This window comes from Scleropages formosus, chromosome 24 (assembly GCF_900964775.1).
Source record: "Scleropages formosus chromosome 24, fSclFor1.1, whole genome shotgun sequence".
Taxonomy (NCBI): Eukaryota; Metazoa; Chordata; class Actinopteri; order Osteoglossiformes; family Osteoglossidae; genus Scleropages; species Scleropages formosus.
In genome coordinates this window covers 12,220,370-12,238,198 of record NC_041829.1, presented here as the reverse complement: position 1 = coordinate 12,238,198, position 17,829 = coordinate 12,220,370, and the positions used below count along the sequence as shown (strand labels likewise).

Below are 17,829 nucleotides of genomic sequence, written 5' to 3'. Positions count from 1 at the left end.
TGTTCATGTACTGTAACTTCATGGGCATCACCAGATAAAGCCTTTCAGCCACTACTCCGGCATTGTTTGTTTGCTAGTGTATCTTATAATATTTTTTAAAAAAAAATTGGTAGGAGGGTATCAGGATTTGTCTATCCTGTGTTTTATGCACCTACTCGAATGATGAACCTCGGTGCAGCAAGTGGAAGGTAACAAACTAGGTTTACTTGAGAGTCACATGTCTGCAGCCATGTCTCTCTCTTAATGTAATGCATAAATTGTATTTTTGCTGAGATGTACATCACTTTGGACAAAAGCATCTGCTAAATGAATAAATGTAAATGTAAATGGGATGCTAAGCAAGCTGAAAAGGCTGGCCTGAAGCGCAGGTCCTTGAGGAAAAGGGGTTTTTGTACCGAGAGCATTATTAACCTGTGTGCTGGAATTCTAAGTCCGTCATGAATGCTACCTGTGCATCCTTCTTCGCCCCATCTAAACAAAGAGCGCTGCCCGCCACAATATATTTGGAGGCAATATCCCCAGAGGGCTTCATGCGTAGAGAGACAGGAACAGATATAGCAGTGAGCCTTAAGGTATTCCGTATTTGACGTGGGATAAAGAAAAGGGAATGGAGTCATCGTCAGCAAGAACAAATCTGCTGGAGATATAAGGACCAAAGCAGGTGAAGTCAGGACCGAAGACTCTCAAGTCTCTCCAACCTGTGTAATGGGATGGTGTGACCAGTGGCCCTAAAGTCTTGCTCTGGGATCTAAGGGGATGAGAATTGTAGGAAGACTAGGTGCTGGACCCCCTTGACCCTGACCAGGACAAGCAGTTGATGAAAATGAATGGATGGAAGCCTTACAGAGTATTTTTAAATTATTGTAGGCTAGCTTTCGTTGAGATAAGCGCTACAGCGGTGCATTGGGTCATACTGGTAGGCCTACCTAACACCGCCTGGCCTGTGTGTTTAAGCGTGGATTCGATCCCAGTTTTCTGTGTGGTGTTTACGGTAATTTGGGTAAAGTGGGAAAAAAATTTAAACAAGAGTGTTAAAATCCAATGTAACAGTTTCCTGTACCCTGGATCACACCATCCCTGCTACCTCACGTATGCAGCAGACCATCAGGTGCCTCTATTGGACAAGCTGGATGGAAGCCTCACAGTTTTTTTTTTTAATTAAATTTGATTTATTATAGATTCTTCCAGCGTTTTTATAGAACCTACTTGGTCAATAAACTGGGGCGGAGGGGGAAGGGGACATATTAATCAGCTTATGGTGATTGCGTGTTCAACATCCAGTGTACAATGGAGTCGCTTCTTATATCTTCTCATGGGGTCGACCCTCGACTGATACCGACTTTCTGTTGTCATTGCACATGTGTTTTTTATTATTTTAAGAGTAACCGCAATGTATTCTAACAAAACAATTGTATTTATTACATAAGAGAGTACTGTTTCCTGTACGGGGAAGCCTAAGCGCGTCTACTATGTGAACTAACACTGTCCTATGAAGGCGGTCGGGGGGGTTGATTGACATTGGAATCAAGCAGTAGTAAAAGGGCGAGGATGATTCTACTTTTGAGTGGCAAATAAGACAACAAATCGCTGTGATGGGGCAGGTATAAAATTTGGTGACAGTAAAAACGTCAACAACCTTGAACCAATAGAACACAAGAGACTGGTTTCAGGTTTGGCCAAGTGTCCAATAGCAAGGAGGATATTTAGCTGTAGGCGGGTCTAACACGCATGCCAGACCGGGGGGCGAACAGGGACAGATGGCGGTAGCGGCGGGGAGTGGAGAGCGGAACTGAGCGCCACAAGAGGAGGGTACATCAGGAGATCCTCAGGCTCGTACACGGGTACCGGCATCAAGCAGGCTCAGCACACACGCGGGGCGGGCCGCGCTTGCATTCCACCGCGTAGCTCCGAGCTCCTAATATTGTTTATCATCATCAAGGAAAGCCGGTCGCCCAGACATGTTGTGAAGGCCCGGGTCGTCCGCTGAGCCGCGCTGCGTGCGCGAGTCCGACAGCCGAGACGAGAGCGCGTTCCGGAGGCTCAGCACTCACAGCCGTTTCGAACGCTTCGCGAGGGAGCAGGGAAGTGCTGCGGGCGCCGGCGGCGCGATGGAGCCGAGCGGCTGCCCCGCGTGACCTGGCCGAGACCCGCAGCCTGCAGCTGCGCGTACACCCTCGCTCTGCGCGTCGTTATGCGGCGCCGTTGCGAATAACCGGCGTTAGCGAGAAGTGGCCGTGTACAGCTCCCGCGTGCGCGCGCACCGAGCGACTCGATGGGGAACACGGCGGCGTCGTGCTGCGCGTCCCCCGGCGGCAGCCCGCAGAGCCCGCGCAGCCCGAGGCCCGGCGCCGCCGAGACGCGCCACACAAACACGGACGTGAGCGAAGACACGGGGCCCTACCTGCAGCACATCAGCGACAGGGAGCTGCCCGACGGTAAGAAGGGAAGAGGACCTTCTCACCTGCCTCGCCACGTGACGTGGCGGGGGGAGGAGGAGGAGGAGGAGGAGGAGGAGGAGGGGGCGATGCTCTTCCTGTCAGCTATGCTTCCTTAGCTTAGGAGCCGCTTTTCTTGTCAACTTTGCTCTCCCTCCCGACACAATATTTTGCCTGAGTTCGAACTGAGGGCCTCCCCACCGGTGCCCTTGTTGTGTGCTGGTCACTTGGAGTCTCTATCTCTCACACACACAGGCAGTCATGCGTTCATGATTCTGAGGGAAAAAGTGAAGGAAATACTTCCGTAATGGCGTTGGTGCCTCTGAAGTAAGTGTGTGTGTGTGTGTGGGAAGGCACCGGCTGAGCGCTGCTGTCCCATCCCTGTTTCTGGGATAAAACCCAGCCTGTCATTCATTGAATTCAAATGGGTGTGTGTGTGGATAAGTGTAAGGACCCACAGGTGAGAACGCGCTTCGCTCCAGCGTTGGTGTTTCGGCCCATTTGCGGGACAGAGTTCGTCGGCTCCTCTCCTCTCCGCGCCGAAGCTCCTCGCTCTGGGCTCATTTTTTACCGCAGCTCTGCGAAAAGCGGTGCCACATGCGAACACGTTATGGAACTCCAGTCTTTGGACCCAAAGGTCACAGGTTCGAATCCCACCTCCGGCTGTAGTACCCTTAAGCAAGCCAAGGTACTTGCCCTAAACTGCTCCGGTAAAATTACCCAGCTGTTTAAATAGGTAAATATCTCAACATTGTGAGCCACTTTTGGAGAAAAATGTCAGATGAATGAATAAATGTAATAACGTAACAGTGCTCAAAGGAGTCGGGGTGTTTCTTTGAGGTTTATACGCGACAACAGGGCCAACGTCTGCATGACGAGCACGCTTTTCACCTTTTTCCCAGTGTAACGTGTACGCTCTTCTCTCACAGTTACAGTGCTCGACGTCGCAATCGTGAAACCGCCCACGTTTTATTTCCTGTACCTCGTGTGCGTCCGTGGTCAGGGCTCCGGAGGGTGTGGCGCCTGGGGGGCGGGGGGGCTCCTCGGCCCCGCTCTCCGTCTTACCCGGCCGGGGGCGGCATCCAGGATCAATAGCATCGCTTTCAGATGCGAATCTCTGCCTGCTCTACTCGCCCTTAGTCTTCATTATTTATTTACGTTACAGTGACCTTATTCAGTTTCCCACATTTTCACAATTTTTTTTTTTTCTTTTTTTGTAGCGTGCAGCGTGGTATGGCTCTGGGATGCTGGGAATATTTGCAGTGCGAACAGCCAACAACTTGACATTATCGGCCATTAATTTCAGTAGACTCTTATCCAAGGCGCCCTTCGTACCAGGTGTGCTTCAGGACCGCCGGGGTGTGTGTTTCAGGACACCGCTGAAATGCACACACAACGCACAGTGTTTGCTCATGCTGAAATTATTCCTTGCCTTTTGATTTGTGACTGCATTGTATTTGAATGGAGTGTTTATTTTTGTTGCGGGCAGTGTTTCTATATATAGATGTTCCTTTCTTTGTGGCCACGTGCGCTGGCCGTCCACCATTCGGGTGCATTTGTCTGTCCCTGTTGGGGCACATCAGCAGGAGAGACGCGTGTGGTGCTTGAGCCTCCTGGAATGAGCCTTTCCAGGTGAGAGCATGCTGAGGTTGTCATTCGTCTCAGGAATTCTGACAGTTATGAAATTTCCAGCAGGCGGAAGGTGTGGCACACTTCCTGTGATGTATTCCAGTGAGCGGTACCTCAAGGGAATGCATATGATACTCGGCAGCCGTCCCCAATTTTATTGGGGGTGGCACAACGAGTAGCACTGCTGTCTCGCAGCACCTGGGTGGGGAGAGAGGACGTGGGTTTGATCCCTGCTCAGTCTGCGCGGAGTTTGCATGTTTTCCCTGTATCCGTGGGGGTTTCCTCTGGGTGCTCTGGTTTCCTCCCACAGTCCAAAGACATGCTGTCCATAGTGTGTGAGTGACAGAGTGTGTTCCACTGATGTATGGATGAGTGACTCAGTGTAAGTAGTGTATCTAGCAGCGTTAGTCACCGCAGTGAATAAGGTGTGTGGGCTCATAACACTAGAGTTCCCTGGAAGTCGCTTTGGAGAAAAGTCTGCTAAATAAATAAATGTAAATGTAATTTGTCAAATATTAATTAGCTGATGCTGAAAACCACGGTAGTTTTGCCTTCATAACCACATGAGGACTTGTAGTGTATGTGTGTGCGCTCGCATTCTTCTTCGACAGCTGCTGTGTAGCAGATGGTTTTGTCGACACTTGTTATCCAGTGATTTCCATCTTAAACCACAACGTCTGTCAAAGGGAATTTCTGCTAAGTAGATGTTGGTTCAGGATGTGTGTGTACGTGTGGCAGTACAGCAGGAGAGTGCTGGAAAACCATTCACTTGGGGGCGATTAGCTGCCACCTCTCACTTGCTCTGTGTCCCAGCGAGCGTGTACGTGCAGCACAGCCTGGGTCCGATGTTGCTCCCCCTTACTAGCGTTCATGGAAGACCGTAGTCGTTTGGGACTCGGTTGCGTTTGTAACACATTGTGCCATCGTTGCATGTCCCACCTGATTAGCCTTTAACTATATGGATTTTATTTCTGACTGTCAGACGCCGATACCTGCAGGGCTTAATTGCTCCCTAGAGCCCAGCAAGAGCACTGCACTGGCCGCTTGTTGGTTCCACCCTCCAAAGGTATGAAGTATAAAGTCTTATAACTTCTGTGGTTTTGCCCAGTTGTGGTGGAATGAGCTCCCTCTGTCCCTCAGAGCTGCTGAATTCTTTTCAGTATTCAAGAAGGGTCTCAATCCACCTCTTCCGGACTCACTCCATAAACGTGCATCGCGCCATCTGTTACGATCGCTTCTGTGTTTCGGGTCAGTTCTACACGCAGCCACTGGTGTAACGGGTGCAGATACAAATACTGGCATTGTGCCTTAAAGTCAGCAACGTTAAAACTAAAGCACCAGGGTAACAGCAGAGAGCTGCTGATGTTCAAACCCCGCACTGTTCCCTGTGCTGCATGGTGAGTCGAGCCTCAACAACGTGTGTGTGGGGCTGGAGCGAAACGCTGTCCCGGTCAGCAGGGCTCGGGTGAGAGGTGACCAGCCCAGCCGTTCCACGGGAACTTCTCTGCACATTTTACAACAGTAATCGGTGCAGAGCAGCGATCTCACTTGTGGCCAGCTGATTCCTCTGAGCCAGGAGGAGGAACACCTGTTACCTTGTGAGCGCCACAGTGAGCAACAGATGACCTAGAGGGCCTGAAAGGGTGCTTGAAAGATGGTGACAGGTGAAGGTATTTGTGAACTTCGCCACCTGTCAAGTGAAAGGACAGCTGAGATGGCAATCAAGCAGAACATCTCCTGACCCTCACCTGTCAGTGGACCATCATGTGCTTTCTCACCTCTTTTTAAAAAAAATTATTTAAATAAAAAAACCTTCTGTTGACATGTGACTAAAGCCACGCGAAGCTGTCACTGTCTGTGCATGAAAGAGCCGCCATCTTCATAGTGTGTTTTCCAGGCACCAGCTGTGTTTGCAGCGTTTTGAAACGCTGAACAAGCTCCTTACCTGTAAGGTGGTGACTGTAAAGGTGAGCGGTGCTTTCTGACACTCCGCGCTGTTGTTCTCTTCCAGAATTGGCACTGGAATCCAACCCTTCTGACCATGCCAGGGCCAGCACCATCTTCCTCAGCAAATCCCAGACAGACGGTAAGTGCTGAGGGTTCAAACCTCCCACGAACCTCCTCTGGTTCATTGCTTTACTTGTGACGACTGCCTGGGACAATAATGGAGTTTTTGGTGCCCTAGGCACGAATCAGTCAGGCACTCCTCCTCTCTCTCTTTCTCACACACGTAACTAAATAAATGTTATTTTTGTTTTATACAGTAGATACAGATAGTAAAGAAGGGAAAATAAAGGTTGAATTTGTAAACAAGATATTTTTTGGCCGTTATATTATGTACGTGATCATAGATGCACAGAACACACTTTTAAATAAATGAAAGCTGTCCGAAAACTTATTTTCAGGAATGAATTTCTTTAAGGAAACAATTAGATGTGTAGTATTTATTGTGTACAGCAGGAGTTTGTTCCAAGACAGACCAACAATGTTTACATGGAAGACAGCAGCTTTTTTTTCATTTTCAAATAGAACTGTTTCTGTATTAAGAATGTATTTTTCAATTAAATTTTTTCCCCAAGATGTGTGTTTTTTTTAATTTATTTATTTTTATTTTATTTTTTTTTTTCTTTTGAAGTAGCAAAATTTGGTATTGCTATGGCCCTGGTTTACCTAATTTTAGTTGGAAAATGACCATGAGCCAGTTGTGGGAAATGCAGGGTATAATGCAGAGTCTGCTCTGTGCTGGATGCCGCCTGTTTTGCAGCCATGTGAAGTGATACCCATGAGGAGGTGTTTTTAGGTCCCATCCGAGGACATCCTGCAGGATACTGCCCAGGGTGAAACATCAGTCAGAACTATGTTAGCATTTATTGCTCCAGTGTTAGCCGGTTCAAGTCCTACAAATTGAGCTCTTTGGTCCGTAACAATGGTAAGAATCTTTTGTTCTTCTCCAGCCTGAATGAGGTACGTAACCTACTGACTGACAGACGTGTACTCTGACCTGACTGTATGTTACTGTACACACGATGACCGATGCGTGTGCACTGTGGCCCCCTGGGTTCCTGTCAGCACCTGCCCTTCCTTCAGAGCTCAGCGATGTGGCCAAAGCATATGCCTGTGAGCAAAACAGCTTTTTCTTACCTCCCGGCGTGTCGGTGTCGCTGTGGACAGAGAAACGTGCGAGATTGGCAGCGAAAAGCCGTGCCCTTGATGTCCTCCGTGCTCCTTGGGAGCTGCTCACCATGGGGGCATGAACTTTTCCTGCTCTGCGATAACTGGCTTTTCTCCTTTCTCCTGCAGTGCGTGACAAGAGGAGAAGTAACTACACAAATCATGTAAGTAACAGGCGCTGAGGTTTGAGTTGCCGCTCCAGGTTCCTCCTGATGCATTAGAAAGGGCAGCACTGCTCTGGTTTAGCTCATCATCTCTCATGTCAACAGTATAGCAGTGCAGGTTTGAATTTCCCACTTTTCTCCTACTGGAGGAGCAGAGTCTGACCTTTGCTGCTGTTATGGTGACCAAGTTTGAAGGCCACGCACTTGTAAAACTCACCGACACCCTGCAGGTTAAATCTCTAAATTGAGAAATTATTGTATAGACTTTAGGTGCGGTGTGTGTGTCTGTATGTGTATCAGCGATAACTGTCGTCGTGTGATTCAGTAGAATAAGGTGTTCACGTATATATTAATTTTGCAAATGTTCTTTTGGGTCACATGACAAGAAGTGGGCCACACATTCGACATGTGTGGTCCAGGTGAGTTTTGTTTGCCCGCCCCCCCTCCCCCCCAAGCAAATATTTTAAATGATTGAACAAAGAGTTTGGGAACATGTTAAACAAAGGTAGAGTTGTGTGCACAGCAGAGGCCAAAGCAGAGTATGCCTAAAAGAACCTTAACACAGCTACGAAAACACCTCCTCTGCATGTGCGTGCGTGTGTGTGTGAGACTGTGCTTTCATGCAATATATGGTCTTGACACCAACAGCAGTGAAGAAAGTGGGAAGTTTGACACATTATTGCCACCAGTACTACCTTCACAGTACAGTACATTGCTTGTGCTCTCTGTTACCATGTTGTTAATATCTTTTATGGGTTAATCAGTTGTATTGTCATTTATTCAATCTGCCATTTGTGGTCCAGACCCGTAATATTCGGTCCACTTCGAACTGAGAGTGCATGTGAAAAGTGCGGTGGGGTGGCTGTGTGAGACTGACACACAGAGTGCTTTAATTTTTTTTTCTTATTCATTTACTTAAATGTCCCTCAAGCCAGTCCACATACCTTGTTACAGTATGAATATTCCATAAAATTATTTTTTCACTATTTAAATCAGCTTTCATGAAATTTGAGAACAGGTTGCTGTTAGCCTACATCAACCTGGTAAGTAGACACTGAAAATAAAAACATATTAAGCTTGTTCCATTTTTATTAATCCACAGTATCCCACATAGCCTAGTGAAATTAATTCTATGTTCTGAAAATGAATATTAGAACAGTTAAAGACCTCGTTTGGATAAGTGAAGACATCCCCACACAACTGCATTTGAAAACTTGCTTAGATATAACACTCCTCCTGTTTTTATTTTTTCAGAAATTTTTCTTTGGACAAGCGGCTTCAGCCTGTGTGTGTGTGCGTGCGCTTTCTTTTGTCACTTAAATGTTGGATGTTTCAAGGTACAGACTGGAAGTCTTATTTGTCACCTCTTTTGGGCTTTAGGACAACAAAAAGGTGAACATTTTAAAGAGCTTAATGATTTTATATACCCCTACTCTGTGTATAATTTGGAGTAGAAGACAGTGTTCCAGTTGAATTATGGATTGAAGGATTCTAATGAAAAATGTCTGTTCATAATTCCATTGAAATCTTTTGAAATCCCATGCAAGTTTTAATTATTCTTTAGTCTGTGGTATTTTGCTGTTGTGGCCTACACTCCAATTTCTCTGTTTCGGATGAAATTGGCAGTAAATAATGTTGTATCAGATAAATTATACTGTGGTGTGTATGAGAACTGTAAGCACACACACTTCCTGCCAGCGGACCTGGGCAGTGGCTGTTGGTCACTTAGGAGAAACGCTGCAATTTACTCTCCTTGATGTGTATTTGCAGTTTCGGTGTTGCTCTGTGTTGTAGCCTTTCTAGAGTGGAAGAAAAAAAGCTAAAATGTAATGAAATACAAAAATTCATTGTTTGTACCTCTGTTCCAAAGAGTCTCGTGTAGAGTGATGAGGGAACTTTTTTGCTCTGTTTTAGTGTGTTGCACAGCTTTTATGGTATTGGGCATCTTATGAGCAAAACTTAGGATGAACTTGTAATGAACTGTAACCTTTCCCTGCACAGAAAAGTAATTGTATGTCTTGATATTCAGTCTATTTTCAAGAAAGAATTGAATGGTTGACTAGATAAATGTACAGTGATCATGGCTTTTGCATGCCTTTCATTCACATTTTTCATCTGCTCTTTAGTATGGTGCGTTCTAATACCTCGCCCAGTGCCTCGGAATTAAAAATATATACTTTATAAGATGGAGCTATAAACACAGATGTAGGTCTTGGACTCGAACCTGCAATTTACTGCTTGTTCAGGTCGTAAAATTCAGTAAAGTAGCTGCTATGGTGTACCTTGACTAAGGTGGGAATCTAAGTCATGTTGGTCAACCATTGGCAGGTTCGAATTGTGTTGCATGCGTTCACGCACCCACACAGTTTGATCACCTCGGCTGCTCTCCCGCAGGTATCCCCCGGGCCCTTGACCAAGAAGTACAGCTCTTGCTCTACAATATTCATAGACGACAGTACGGTGAGCCAGCCCAACCTGAAGAGCACAATCAAATGGTGAGTTCCAGTGAATGGCTTTGCACATCACCTGGTCAGCGGGGTGGGGCCCTGCCTGCCTGCTCATGCTACAGCGGTTCAGTTTTTCCATTGTGGACAATATGAAAGTGCTGCATGTTTCTGCGCTGTTTGAGCGCCCGCACAAACGCACACGGCTGTGCCTCGACAAAATGTGACCTTAAAATGCAAATTAAATAATAAGGGAAGGCTCCGTTGCGAGCTTCCCTGAAAGCGCAGTGTCGTGGTGCAGCCGGTGTGCACGTCCTGTGTGTACAAAGGGGGCGGAGCCTAGCTGATGTTTGGTGCAAGTTGCAGTGCGTGGAAGAATCAGATGGGTGAGCGGGTCACTTGACGTGTCCATGTCATTACCACACATTAGCAGTCCTTCCAGTAAAAGCCTCTGTTCTGTTCTTTTCAGTGTCACGCTAGCAATATACTACCACATAAAAAACAGGTATGTTCCGACGACATTCATCTACTGTTGTGGCGCATGGGGTGCTGTGGGTTGTCGCTGGTGGACACTGCTTGCTCTCAACATCGGGCTCTTTGGGGAATGTCTTAGTGTGCTGTGTCTGCTCTTTGCCTGTGCTCGGAGGATGCTGCGTTTCAGCTAACTCTGTCCCTAAACCCCAACCTCCCCCGCCAGGGACTCGGACAGGTCGCTGGACATTTTCGACGAGAAGATGCATCCGCTGTCGGTGAGTTGGAGGACGCAGCCATGTTTGGTTTCCGTGACAACAAACAACTTTGCCCAGTGTGTAGCACTACATGATAGATAGCCGTTGGATCAGGAAGTGAAGGTGTTATTTAGACTAGCATAAGGGTATTATGTATTAGTATTATGTTATTACGCTGTGCTAGAGTAAGGGTTATTACCCTACACTAATGATGTAATAAATTACTGTAGTGTAATAAACGTTTAGGCAGCTTATTCAACAGTTTATGCAGCGTAGCAGCTTTTTTTAAAAAAAAAAAAAGTCAGTAATTGCAAGTGTTTATATGATTTAAATGACTGCGTTAATAGTTCCATGTTTACTGTTTAATTTTTCTGAGGTCTCAGAAGGACCCAGGTTTGAATGTTGCTGCAGCTGTTCTACCCTTGGCACTTACCCTGAACTGATAGTGAAAATAACCCAGTTGCATGAATTGGTAAAGCAGTGTAATTAACATTGTAAGTCACTCTGGAGAAGGGTGTCTGATAAATGAATTAATAGTAATGATGAACTTGCTGTTTAAGTTGTAATATAGATTTACCATGATCACTGTGATTGGTTCAGACTCACTGTGACTGGGAGGGATCAGGAAGTTCACAAAGTGGGTCAGTTTTGCTACTGACAAGTATAGTTGAGTAAATAAACGACTTGAAGTCATATGGGTGTCCACACAGCATTCACCATTTACATGGTAACGTTCAGGTAAATTAGCTAGACTTGTCCACAAAGTAGCCATATTGATACCACACAGGGGTTTGACCACAAGTGTCTCTCTTTGGGCCAATATTTGGCCTGTGCTGCAGACTAGTAATACCTGCTGTGGAAGTAAAATAACCGCATAACAGGAGGTTGGGATTTTGCGTGGTGACACCCATCTGCGTTCACGCTTCTTTCAAATTACACACCTGCATAGAAAATGAGATTTTGTATCTGTGCAGACAGTTACCGCAAACACAGTAAAGTACATAAGCGGTATTGCTGACAGTGCACAGCTAGCAGAAAGACGTGCGGTGTCTGCTGTGCGCATCTTGAGAACATGGCTGCATGTTGTGTGGCTTGTAGCGAAGGGCTCTGTTGGCCTCTTCATGACGACAAGGATGGCAGCATGCAGCTGCTGTAGTGCTTGGAGCTTCCAAAGGTACCTGCCCAATATGCTCCAGTAAGTGATTCTGTGGCATAAATGGGCAAATTAATTGTAAGTGGCTTAGTGTACCGGCAGGGTAAGATGCCTTCCCGAAATGTTAGCTAAATGAGCAGTAATGCAGGCTGCTGCCAAGACTCTTGCCCTTGAGCCTTATGTGACCGTGTGTCGCTTCAGCTGCTCTTTTTGCCTCTTTTAGCAGTCAGTGAATTGTTGTGGTTTTCAAGCCTTTCCTGTGGTTCAGGCCATTCGTGGAGATGCACTTGATCAACAGCAAGTGCCGCTAAGTGAAAGCAGGTGTCTCTCAGAACACGCACTCGAGTCACTCGAAGGCCCCCTGCTTGAAATGGATTTTGTGTGTGTGTGCGCGCGTGCTGTGTAGCAGCCAAAAACTTATGTGAGCAGCTGACCATGTGTCTTTCTTACAGAGGGACTTCGTTCCAGATAACTACTCACAGATTGACCCCGAACACAAGCTGATCTACCGCTTCGTCCGCACCTTGTTCAGCGCCGCCCAGCTCACGGCAGAGTGCGCCATCGTCACCCTCGTGAGAACCTTTCCACTGATCTTATCTGTGTCCACCAGATTCTCAACCAGCTGATTGTTGGTAGTAGTATCCTGATACAGCCCTGAGAAATATCTTGTCATGTCTGAAAAGTTGTGTGCTGTGGTCGTGCTGTAATGTGTCTCCATGAAAGAATCCAAATCCTGAATGTCATAGCAATCCTTGGAGCAGCTGATATAATTTTTTTTTTTTTTATTTTATTTTAAAAATCCTTGCTGAATTTCAGCTTGGAGAGATGTGGCCTAAGTAAAACTAATTCTTTAGCAGAGTCTAACACTAGTGTAACTGGGTACATAAAAACAGTTGTAATGCGAAACACAAAAGGATCTTCTGTGCTCTCTGTCATTGTGTGTGGATATTAGGAGAATAAATCAGGGTCACCTTTCCACCCTTATACCAGTTAACCCATCTCCAGCTCCATCATCTTGTAATGTTGTAACACTATGGGTACATCATGTCTTCACCTGGTCATCCAAGAAAGCTGTGGTAGCGTTAGCAAATTTCCTTCAGTCAAAATTTTCTGATTGTCTGCATGGGCTGGTTTGAGTAAATAAAGGCTGTATCATTCCTTCCATCCAGTTTTAAAAACCACTTGTCCTGAGCAGGGTCGCGGGGATCCAGTGCCTATCCTGGATGTTTTCACTCACTAATTTAAAGTTTCCGGTTCACCTGAACTGCATGTCTTTGGACTCTGATACAGCAATTGGGCACAGTTTTCAAATACTGCTTAAGTTTATCATGCCAGACCGAATGTTGCGGCAGACTGCACACATGATAAACCAATCCAATAAGTGGTATTAATAATCTTACACCAGATTTAAAGGACTGGATGATGGAGGATGAGTGTAACTCAATGTAATACGATTACATGTGCCTAAATTACTCTTTATGCGTGAAATGACGGTAACAAGTGGTGATGCCCTGCTATGTAAGTCTTCACATTTCTTGCTAGTTCACCAGATTTGGAGCCTAAAAGAGGATTTAAGAATGAATGAAGCTACCGACAAAACCGTGTGTGAGAGTGTAGACAGTGTTACCCGTCTGCTTGTTCTCCACGTCGTCACGTCCCCCTTGTCCACACAGGTGTATTTGGAGCGTCTGCTGACATATGCAGAGATTGACATCTGCCCCTGCAACTGGAAGCGCATTGTGCTGGGCGCCATTTTGCTGGCCTCCAAGGTGTGGGATGACCAGGCTGTGTGGAATGTGGACTACTGCCAGATCCTCAAAGACATCACTGTGGAGGACATGTGAGTAGGGCCAACATCTGCAGCAAGGTGGTCTGCAACTTCTAGAACTGTAATGGTGATGTTCACATTAGGCACATAGCTATAAACTAGCCTAATTTCAGGGTGTCATTGTCTGATCTGTAGCATTAGTGGGTATGCAGGGCTGCTGCTTGTTACAAGTAGCCTTGCAGTTTTGGAAGCTCAGTGTAAAATGGGCAGCTGGTAGTATAGTAGTTAGTTATTGCCTTTTGACATAAAGGTCGCAGGTTCGATCCCCACTTCCAGCTATAGTACCCTCGAGCAAGGTACTTACCCTAAATTGCTCCAGTAAAATTACCCAGCTGTATAAATAGGTAAATAATTGTAAGCTTAACATTCCTCTAGTGGGAGGAATCGGGGCAGGTAGTGAAGAAGGGTATTCATTTTTAAAAGTCAGATAGCGGGGTATGCCTGTATATTGGAGTACACACACACACTTGTCCCATACGGGGTCGCGGGGAACCGGAGCCTACCTAGTAACACAGTATCACCTAAAAGGACCATATTTAGTGACCGAGACCGAGCTCAGAGCTTGGAGGTTTTCCATGCTGGCCAAGGGATAAAGATGAGGAAGTAGAATTTCATCTGCTGGTGATGTAAAAACCAAAGCACTTGAAGTTGTTAAACAAATATTTTCCCAGAATTTAGAGCTTGAGGGGAGATTTGAAATGGGTTTGTATTAACTTGGAGTACTAGGGCAAGGCTCAGACTGAAATGAGTCCTGAACTGAACCTAATGGCTGCACTGCATTAATGACAGAACTCCCTGGGTATTTGAGAAGCTTGGTTGGTGTGGGGACCAGGGGCATGAAATAGACTGACTATTGAATAAATCTTGTTCACAAAAACACTGGAAGAACTCAAAACTCTTTGCTATCATCCTTATTGTCATTTATTCAAAGGTCACATTTAAACTCTAACCTAAAAGAGAGAATGTTGTGATTGCCGAAGTACATCTCAATTTCATTTTTGCTGTTTGGGTGATAGATTATGAATACTTTCACACAATTATCAATACTTTAAGATTTTCTGTGTGCGTGCGTTCGCATGTCTTCGTGTGTGAGAAATGCAGACGGGTGTTTTTAGAGGTTGGTGTAGGAGCTGCACGTGCCACGGGACTGTTTTGTTTTCATGCTGCGTACTCTACATATTGTGCCCCAAAAGGAACGAGATGGAGCGACACTTCCTGGAGCTGCTGCAGTTCAACATCAATGTCCCTGCCAGTGTCTACGCCAAGTATTACTTTGACCTGCGCTCGTTAGCTGACGACAACAACCTGAGCTTCCCTCTGGAGCCGCTGAGCAAGGATCGTGCCCAGAAACTGGAGGTAGGAGGGAAACAGAAGGTGCATGTGGAGCTGCCATCAGGAGCCAGGGAAGTAGGAGGACAGGAAGGGGGATGGACACAAGTAACTGGGGTAGCAATGAGGGGAGCGCAGTGGTAAGGATTAATAGATTACATGAGGAAGATTCCAGGGTCCTGAGAGAGGTGCGAGTGTCTCACCTGCAGTGTCTCTCTCTGGTCTGACTGGCTCATTGCTGTCCTGTCCAGGCCATCTCCAGGCTGTGTGAAGACAAGTACAAGGACCTGGGCAAAGCAGCCATGCGGAGGTCCTTCAGTGCTGACAACTTGGTGGGCATTCACCGGTCCAATGCTGTGCTCTCCTAGCAGAGCCAGGACATGTCATCCCCAAACTCTGACCTCTGACCTTAGGGCAGCGTGCAGGTGGTGCACAATGAACTTCTGTACTACATAGAGAGAAATGGAGTTCCTTTTGTTTTGCTTACTATGTAGGCTAGCAGCTGTGAAAGTTGTTTTTAATTGAAATCATTTGCAGATGGAGTATTTTAATTAAACATTAATCATGTAACAGATCTGTTGGCTTTTTGTTTGATACATGTATATTCTGGTATCGATAAATTTTGCTGTTCTTATTTAAGGCAGGTGAAACTCTAATGCTGATGAATTGCAAGACCTAAAAGGGTCGTAGGAACATCTTCCTCTGAAGACTTACTTATTTTGGCAATTGAAGGCAGTCATATCACCTTAAAGGTTGTGCATGTAAAGGTTCTCTTGCTCCTTTAGAGTAAGAAATGATAAAATTAACTATTTGCAGGGGGCTATAAATATTCCAGTGCAGTAAGTCCTGAACTTATGGATACAATAGGGACCTGAGGTGTTCATATGCTATAACTTATGTGTCTTGTTTGCAGATGTGAAATACAGTAGTACATTTGAACGATCCAAAAAAGTTGATATTGGTTGCAGGTAGGATTTTTTGGAATTTACTCACCCTGTTCAGCGTTGTACAGGTGCCCCCCCGCGAACTGACACACTAATATGGACAGACAAGCTGAAGCATATACTGTAACAACTAACACCAGCAGTATTTTTTTCCATTAAGAAGTAATGGTTGTTAGGGGTAAAAGACTGGTAATTAGCTGGATAAACAGAATTGTACTGTATAAAGCCACACACAAGGCAAAGACACTACTGGAATGCATGTTGAATGCAATCCATAGATGGTGAGCTGAAACTCCACGGAGGCGAACATGGGTAGCGTATATCGGACTCATTTTTTTGCTGCTTCAACTACATTTCGTATATCTTATTCCATTACTAGTTATTTTACTGTAATTTTCTGTACACTTAGCTTTATCTGGTCCTAATTTTTTCCTCACAATGCACCAAATATTAAAATTACAGACAATTGTTACTTAATCTATTTTTTTATTGGGAAAACTTTCAATTTGTACCAAGCCTATCAAATATTCACCCCAACTGACACTTTAATGTCATCAGGAAAGTTAACGCATTAAAATGGACAGAAAAATGCTAACATTGAATTTTTTTTTTTATTTGGTAACATCCAGAATTCTTTTTAATCACATATGCTTGTTGTAGCAAGAATAGGCCTGCATATAAAAAGCTTTCTCCCTGTTCTACCTCTTTTTTTTTTTCTTTTTTAAAAAAAATCCACATTTTGTAGTAGACTTAATTTTGTAATGTTTCTTTTTTCTTCTACTCTAAATCATGTAGAAATTAAAGATTTATTTAGTTTATTGGATCTATAGGGAAATTGATTTATGGAGGGTCATGTACATAAAAAAAAAAGATGAAGTAAATTTACTGTGTCTTTGGAATGGCTTGAGGAAGACAAAGGCTATATGTCACATTGATTTAACTGAATAATTAGAAAATTAAATTATAGACAATGATGCAAAGCAGAGGACCAAAACCAAAGACCACTGAGTGCCAGAATGCAGTGCATCTGTTTCTCAGCCACTTGCTGCAGTTTTCATGTGTTGTCTGTCTATTGCGTTGGACCAGATGTTTCAGCCAGGACCAGATAAGTAGAAATCCTCTGGATCAGTTAATGAAAAGTGATACTAATTGTGGACCAGATATTTGTAAAATGGATATGTGGAAGCCAAATAATGGGATGAGTGTATTGGGATAAATTATAGGATGCTGTACAGTTTGTCAAATTTAGCAGTAGCAGGAGGCAACAAATGCATCCTGTCACTGCAGGACAAAACACAGTACACTGTACAGTAAAACATGTACTTGTAACCTCCCCTCCAGTATATTTGTTGGAAAGTGAGTGCTGTATATTTTAAGGAATTTTTTCTGTTGTATTTATTAGTTATGTTGCTACTAAGCAAGTCACATACCCTTGCTTTGTAGGAATAGTGCCTGCTTGTTCATAAACTGGTACAGTAACCTCTTCAAGAACACATACCTTTTGTTTTTAGTAAAATAAGAATTTTTTTGTAACATTAGGTTGAGTTAAAAATGCATCCCACTGTGGGTCTAATGCTGAATCTGTGAGGATAGTGTTTTGTAGTGAGACCTGGTCCAAAATAAGGAACGATGTGTCTGTGAAACAATGTATACCATAGTGTCGTATAGTGGGGGGGGGGGGGGGGGGTCATCTGTACATCTAAATTACAATAATGCCATTAGCTCTGCTGGATGTCCTGGCAAAACCTGGTCATCATCATCTGTACTGACATAGCTGAGCTCATGACTGTCGCTTGGTTCAGGAATTTCAGTATTAGGCTAAAACTGAAAATATGGCCAAGTTGGTTTGCATCTCTGAAAATTTGTAAGTTGAGGACTTACTGCACTTAAAGTCTAAAAGAAAACCCTTCAGAATATAAACTCAGATGCTTGAGGAAAATGGTAATGGTAAACAAAGTGATGCTAAACTGAGTTTTCTACAGCACTGATAATGTGTAGTACACA

The 17,829-nt window shown here is 44.9% G+C and overlaps 1 protein-coding gene across 1 annotated transcript; it reads left to right on the top strand.

The window, feature by feature from the left end:
• The first annotated feature begins 331 nt into the window (after positions 1–331).
• LOC108918926 (cyclin-Y-like protein 1) lies at positions 332–16,515 on the top strand. Its single transcript, XM_029248868.1, has 10 exons — positions 332–2,435; positions 6,076–6,150; positions 7,365–7,399; positions 9,794–9,894; positions 10,313–10,348; positions 10,541–10,592; positions 12,177–12,296; positions 13,398–13,564; positions 14,746–14,908; positions 15,133–16,515. The coding sequence occupies exons 1-10, from the start codon at positions 2,273–2,275 to the stop codon at positions 15,247–15,249; spliced, it is 1,029 nt and encodes a 342-aa protein (XP_029104701.1). The 5' UTR covers positions 332–2,272; the 3' UTR covers positions 15,250–16,515.
• The last annotated feature ends 1,314 nt before the right edge of the window (positions 16,516–17,829 follow it).